Here is a 7500-nt window from a genome sequence, read left to right on the forward strand (position 1 = left end):
GCTTATATCTCAATTGTTAGACACGCTTATAGAATTGTTGATATTTCCACTGCCATCCTCATGAAATGATTACTTCTCTAAAAACTTTCATACACAGTTGTTTATATCTCCACAGAAAAACACCGGAACGGAACGTGTTCTATCTGCCCCTATAGATATCCATAGATAGCATTGTGTTGCTTCTGTGCTTCCATAGAGTCGTTGATTCGCGTCGCCCCCTCAGTCAAGAGGAACTTCGTAAAACCTTCGCAGAGTTCACCTTTCTGTATTCCCAAAACCAAGTTTTCCTACCTCTTACCTTAGTTTCATCAAGTCCACCCAGTGTGAGTTCACGTAGCATCAGTCTTTGAGTCGAAGACCAGACATTTTAGATAGAGCTCCACGAAGCCTTGAAACCAGGCTGTTGCTATTCATGAAGTCTCGCTACATGAGTTATGTGCTGGTAGGTTCAATACCAACCAATAAAAGGCGGCGAGCTGGCAGAGTGGTTAGCACGCCGGGTGAAATGCGTAGCCGTATTTAGTCTGCCGTTACGTTCTGAGTTCAAATTCCGCCGAGGTCGACTTTGCCTTTCATCCTGTCAGGGTCGATAAATTAAGTACCAGTTACGCACTGGGGTCGATATAATCGACTTAATCCGTTTGTCTGTCCTTGTTTGTCCTCTCTGTGTTTAGCTCCTTGTGGGTAGTAAAGAAATAGGTTCAATACCAACCAACAGCTCTGAGTGAGTGACATCATACTTGGCCGAGTGAGAACATCTCTGCGTGGAATTTCATTTTCTCAAAGTGAAATTAACGTTAAAAAGTGATGAACGCCACCACATCTTAATCCTCTTCATCTTTATAACTGTGATAATAAAATATAATTAGTGTGATGATGGAAGTTCAGGTGACATTTCTAATTAACTTCTTTTTTCTTCCTTCTTTCTCTCTTTCAATTCTGCAGAGGTACAGGATGTGTTCGATCTGTTCGATTTCTGGGATGGCAGAGACGGATTGATCGATGCTGTTAAAGTTGGAGACTTACTTCGTTGTGTGGGTCTCAATCCCACACAGGAATTGGCCAGGAGACATGGCGGCACCAAAAAAGCAGGTAAGATGAACGTCACACACACACACACACACACACACACCACACACACACACACACACACACACACACACACACACACATCTATAATATTTATATACAGCCACATCTACCCTCACACACACACACACACACCTGTACATATACATTCAAATGCACATTTACTCTCTCTCACACACACACACACACACATATATATATATATATATATATACAAGCACAACTACACATTCACATATCAAAGCACATTTACACACCTGCATCCACACACTCAGATCTACACAAACAAACACACACACACCTATGCACACTTCCTGATACTTATTCCCACACCAATTCCTCTCTCTCTCTTTCCTTAAAGCTCTCTCTCTGTAAACCCAGATTCTCTAATGCTTTCCTCACCGACCTCCGTGTCATTCTCCTGTGGACCCTTCTGACCCTCGGCACTTAGTGGTCCCTCAGTGCTCCTCAGGTACTGCGCCAACTCGTTTCTTCTTCTATTCTTCCCACCTCTTGTCAGTCTCCGCTACATCTTCATGTGAGCCTTCCCTCTGCCAAGGTTCTTATCATTTCTTCCATGTCACCAGTCTGACAGAACCTGTGAAGGCTATGGGCTCAGAACCTTCCCCAAAACTCAATAAAAACACAGAATATTTCTTTAAAAATATCTTTTTCTTGTCTTTTTGTTGTTGCTTTTTTTTTGTTTTTGTTTTTTTTTTTTGCAGGAGAGAAGCAGTTGACGTATGCCGAGTTCTTGGCCTGCTTCGAATCGGTGAAAAAGGAAACAGACACTGGCACATTTAAGGATTTCATGGAAGCCTTCAAGAGTCACGACCGAGAAGGATTAGGTTACGTTTCGGTTGCCGAACTTCGTCAGATTCTAACAACAAGTGGTGAGTAAACAAACCCTCGTCTACATTACACGGACAGTGGGAATAAAAGATCTTGAACTGGGGTTTCTCGAGCAGCGAAACATCGTATTCTGGTGCAAGAAGTGGGAATTAAGTCCTTCTTATGATATATATATATATATAAGCTAATTAACCCGTCGTTGCCAAGTCATTTTCACATTAGAATGCCTTGAAAGACTCAGAATAACACTTCCACAAAAGTTGAATTTTCTCGATTTTAAGTACTTTTTCAATTGCCTTCCCCCCTCCCCATCGTAGTACCAAAATGGTCAATGGTTTGCTTTTTTTTTGCACAACGTACTTAGAAATGTTGCGAGAAGCTTTGAAGGTTAAGAAAAGAATTTAGGAAATTACAATCCTCGCTTCTTTTAATTTCAAACAGAAAATGAAACGTAATTTAAAAACAATAATGACATTTTTTCAATGCTTTTATTAACCCACCTCCATAAATCCTTAAATTTCGGCTTCTTTTCGAAATACGGACAGTCCGAAAGTACAATTTATTTCTGCGAATAGATTTTTAAAGAGCATCAGATAAAGATTTTTGTTACTTTGAATTATGTCAGTGGTTATACATACATGCATGCATACATCTTAAGACGAAGGGGAAGAACATTTCAATGAACTTCTGAATCGACCATCAGTTGTTGATGAAAAAAGTATTGATATGATTCCACAGAATGCACCTATTGAATGCTTAGATGACACCCCGTCAGTGGAGGAAACAGTAAAAGCAGCACCAAAGCTGAACACTGGCAAAGCACCGGGAGTCTGAATGTGGAACTATTTAAGTTTGTGGGGTACTACTTTGCTAGAAATGCTGACAGCAGTAATACAGAAGATATGGAAAAAATAAAGTTGTGTCAAAAGACTTGAGGGATGCAGTCATGGGAGTTGTGTTCAAGGGTAAGGGACAAAAGGATGAATGCAATAACTTTCGTGGGTATTTGCCTGCTTGTTAGAGTCGTCGGCAAAGTTTTATCACGAATAATGTTGGACCGGCAGCAGATATATGTGGTTAATGAGATTCTTCCTGAATCACAGGGTGGATTCAGAAATGGTAAGGGTACTGTTGACAGGATCTTCTCTGCGCAGCAGTGACAGGAAAAGTATGTGGAACAGCAAATAGGACTTTATCAGGTATTCATTGATCTTACTAAGGCTTTTGACTCTGTCAACCGAACTGCCTTGTGAGAGATCTTGAAGAGACTTGGATGCCCGGTTAAGTTTCTCACTATTCCGAAGCAGTTTCAAGATGGTATGGAAATAAGGATCAGCATTGGTGGAAAGCTCTCGGAGCCTATCTCTATCATGAATGGGGCAAAACAAAGTGACACACTAACACCCACTCTCTTCACCCTCTATTCTGCTATAATTTTGCAATTGGCTTTCAAAGGCTCCTATATATCAGATACCACACACCAAGAAAAAATCTTTAACATTAGAAGACAGTCAGCTAAGTGAAGGACGTCCTCAACTCTTATCAGAGAGACCTCCTCTTTGCAGATGATTGTGATATTGTCACCCATACCAAGGAGGACATGCAATTTCAATGGTTTGTGAGGCAATTGGCTTAATCACAAATCTAACTAAAACTGTTGTCATGTTTCAGCCAGCACCAGGAATGCCAGACATAGAACCTGGTATCTTCGTGTATGAAAGGAAACTTGCTGTGGTTTCTAAGCTTGTTTACTTAGGGAGCACACTAAATACATCGGCGAGTCTTGATGATCAAGTGTCACTACGCATACAGAAAACCAGTTTTGGTTTTGGCAAAATGGAAGACCGCCTTTGGTATTTTCAATTGACAAATGGGAAGATTTAGCGCATTGTCGAGAGAAACGGAAAAAAGTTGTGTATGAAGGCAAAACTGAATTTGTGTGATGATCTTACATGTGATGAACGTGGAAAGATTTGTCATAGTGAGGCTGGGCTAAAGAGCCACATGAAATCACACACTTCACAACCGCGTTCATCTATATATATAAAACTCTAGTTGTGTGAGTGTCTGTCCCCTTCGATTTAGATTCCTAACTCCTCCCACATTTTGCGGTGCAGTTTAACCAAATTCGGGTATCTTATAGTCGTGATTCATATCGAGCCCGTCTGAGTATTAGCGCGCGTCAACGATGAGTCTACGATTTTAAAAATAATTTAACATCATTTTTTATTCCATTTTAATGCATAATTTTTCGTGTGTCGATGGCGGCGGAGTTGGCGTCCACGCTCACAGCTGCACCTGTTTGCTTCTCCCCCTTCCCTCCCTCGTGAAGCTGTGGGGAAGGGAGTGTAAGGAAATCAACGTCGTAATGCGTTGTCAAGGAGACCAGCGTTCTTTTAGAACAACGACTTCATGGGTTGAAGACACCAAAACAGAAATGGCTAAGAAAGCCCGAATTGGCATCTATAAGGGAAGTAACTCTCTAAAAATTCTTATATAGTTATTTCCCTTACAAACCCGAGCAACGCCGGGCGATACTGTTAGTTGATTATAAATGAGCAGATGATTTCGAAAACATATTCTGTCATAGAATTAAAAAGTGGCTTGAAAAGGCAGAGTAAAGTTGATGGAGCTGTAAACTATACAATCACCAAGTTTTCTTACACTGATTGTCAAGAAGCATGCAAGTCTTTGGCAGGCCTCAAAAACCATATTCGTGCAGCTCATCGATGATGTTATGGGCATAAAGAAATCAGGCAATGGCTCTACTCGAAATCGCGTAACCGTCACATACATACATAGTGGCTGCTCCCTCATTATCGAGTATGGCCATTGCACGAAGCTTAATCAATGTTGTTATCGTGCAATGCCTGTGCAAGAAGATTTTTTTTAAAGTGAGGAAAGGCTGTGCACTGAGTCAATCCCACTCACTAAGCAACAGCAGCCATAATCCGAAAAGAAGAACAAGTCAACATCATCGGTAACCACTGAGCCGCAGGTTTTATGTCGAGTTATCCCAGTTACCTGAGTTACCTTCTCCTAGAAGGATTCCCTAACAAAGGCTAGGAGTCCTTCACTCCCAATGGTTTAACCGCGCGATCGGGGATTCAGTCCGATTATTTCTATGTCCCCGCGCATGATACATCCTTAAGACATTTATTGGATGGCCGTTGACTCTCAAGAGTTCCTCCGCCCTTTGACGGGTTTTGGTGGGGTTGCCGGTTTAGTCGCCGACGACCCGACCATGCAACAGGTTGTACTGGGTTACATGTTACCAGTAGCACGCGAAAGTGACCTGACATACATACATACATACATAAATACATATGTATAGGAGTGGCTGTGTGGTAAGAAGCTTGTTTGCCAACCACATGGCTCCGGGTTCAGTCCCACTGCGTGGCACCTTGGGCAAGTGTCTTCTACAATAGCTTCGGGCAGACCAAAGCCTTGTGAGTGTATGTGGTGGACAGAAACAGAAAGAAGCCCGTCGTATACATATATGTATGTATTTGTGTGTCTGTGTTTGTCCTCACACGGTCGCTTGACAACCGATGTTGGTGTGTTTACGTCCTCCTAACCGGTAGAATAAGTATTAGGCCTACAAAGGATAAGTCCAGGGGCCGATTTGTTCGACTAAATGTGGTGCTCCAGTACGGCCGCAGTCAAATATTGAAACAAGTAAAAGGATATATATATGTAAGGGATATAATTAATAAATATCCTGGAAACAGCTGTAAGGCCTTCTATCTATAAATGTTCTAATATCTACACAGCCTTGGTTTTTTTATCTCATTGTGAATATATATATATATATATATATATATATATATATATATATATATATATATATATATACATATATATATACGGGTGTGTGTGATTGTGTATAGAAGAATATATTAATAAAAGGAATTCCAACCTTGTCTGATTTTCACGTTTTATTTACAATCTTATAATGATATAATATAATATAATATAATAAAATAAAATATTAGAATGTTAAATGTTCATCATGTTTGAACTAGTACTTTCATGCATTAAATTCTGCAATCTTCAGGTTCATGTAGTAGTTGTGACAGTCATGCTTCACAATTTTTGACTGTCAAAAATTGTGAAGCATGACTGTCACCACTTTTATTAATATATTCTTCTATACACAATCACACACACCTGTATATATATATATATATATATATATGTATATATATTAAAGATTACTGTACATTTATCGCTTCTAATAAATCAACAGCGATTCATGCAGGCATGCAGTCATGAGAAGCACCCATAAATTCCATGGAATTCATGTCCGTAATGCAAGTCATATGCTACAATATTGTCCCAGAGAGGAAGGCCACTACACATAAGAACAAGAGGAAGGCCTCTACACATAAGAACAGGGAACTGTGTTGGGGTCACAGCTGCTCAGATATCCACTCTTGCTAGCTATGCATGATACAAAGGCCTCTCAGATGGAACAGATACCTGAAGATGTTGCGCTGCCAACACACGAAGCCGAATGAAAAGTAAAGTAGTTAGGATACACTGGCGCAGGAGGAATTGCAATTCCTGAATCAAAATCAGTGCGCGACTTGGGCACTGGTGTGAGTAATGATGTATTTTTCCAGGTGCATATTACTAAGTTGACAATAAAATGCAGCCGGTTGGCCGGACGGGTCCTTAGAACTTTCAGAACGAGAGAACGGGAAACCTTGATGATTCTCTGTCATTTAGCTTACTGCTGCCAACAATGATCACCAATGGTAAAATTAACGTCGGAGCTCGAAGCAATCCTGCGGAGCTACACAAAGAAGATCGTCTGAATGTGACACGTCAGCGACTGAGAGAGACTGAAAAGATTAAGACTCAACTCCCAAGAACGAAGACGGGGAAGTTACACCGTAATATACACCTGGAAAATCCTAGAAGAACTTGTACCAAACTTTGGCATTGAAAGTTACACAAACAGCGCCATTGCATAGTACCAAATTTCCCCAAATTACCATCAGGATACTAAACCAGATTCTGCAATAGCTTTGGTTTTAAGGGCTCACAAGCCTTCAATATCCTCCCTCAAAGCCTGCCAAACCTACATGGGGTGGATCTAGGCATTTTCAAAGCAAAACCGGATTTCCTCCAGTCAAGAATTCCGAATGAGCCTATCTCGCAGCAAGAAACGCAGGTGAGGGCAGCAACACTAAACTCCCTCATTCACCAAATGCCGCACATCAGAGGAGGTTTAACGGCAGTGCCCCAGCATAGCCGCAGCTCCCGGTCTGATACTAGTAAAGAAGTGTGTGTGTGTGTGTGTGTGTGTGTGTGTGTGTGTGTGTGTGTGCATTTTCAGGATGGTAATTTTTTTCCCCCAACTCGCTCTATATCGTTTTTCACTCGTTTATTACTGTTCTTCTTTTAACTCATGTCTATTGTCCGGACAATGAAGACGAGTTAAAATAAAGAGAAAGCGTCCTTGAGAACCGAGCGTGCGATGTCAAAAATGGTACTGCGAGGTGGCCGCACAATGTTGCAACCAACAGTGTCACAACACATCGTAGCAATGTG

General features: G+C 41.1%; 1 protein-coding gene across 1 annotated transcript in view; it reads left to right on the plus strand.

Annotated features, from left to right (window-relative positions):
• Positions 1-932: 932 nt before the first annotated feature.
• LOC115219767 (myosin essential light chain, striated adductor muscle) overlaps positions 933-7500 on the plus strand; it is a gene marked incomplete at its 5' end in the record, with an annotated part of 16858 nt that continues 10290 nt past the window's right edge. Inside the window, 2 exons of the mRNA XM_029790017.2 lie at positions 933-1092; positions 1815-1982. Of these exons, the coding sequence (XP_029645877.2) occupies positions 933-1092; positions 1815-1982 (328 nt within the window). The remainder of the gene's footprint in view (positions 1093-1814; positions 1983-7500) is intronic.

The sequence above is a fragment of the Octopus sinensis genome, linkage group LG15 (assembly GCF_006345805.1).
Source record: "Octopus sinensis linkage group LG15, ASM634580v1, whole genome shotgun sequence".
Classification (NCBI taxonomy): Eukaryota; Metazoa; Mollusca; class Cephalopoda; order Octopoda; family Octopodidae; genus Octopus; species Octopus sinensis.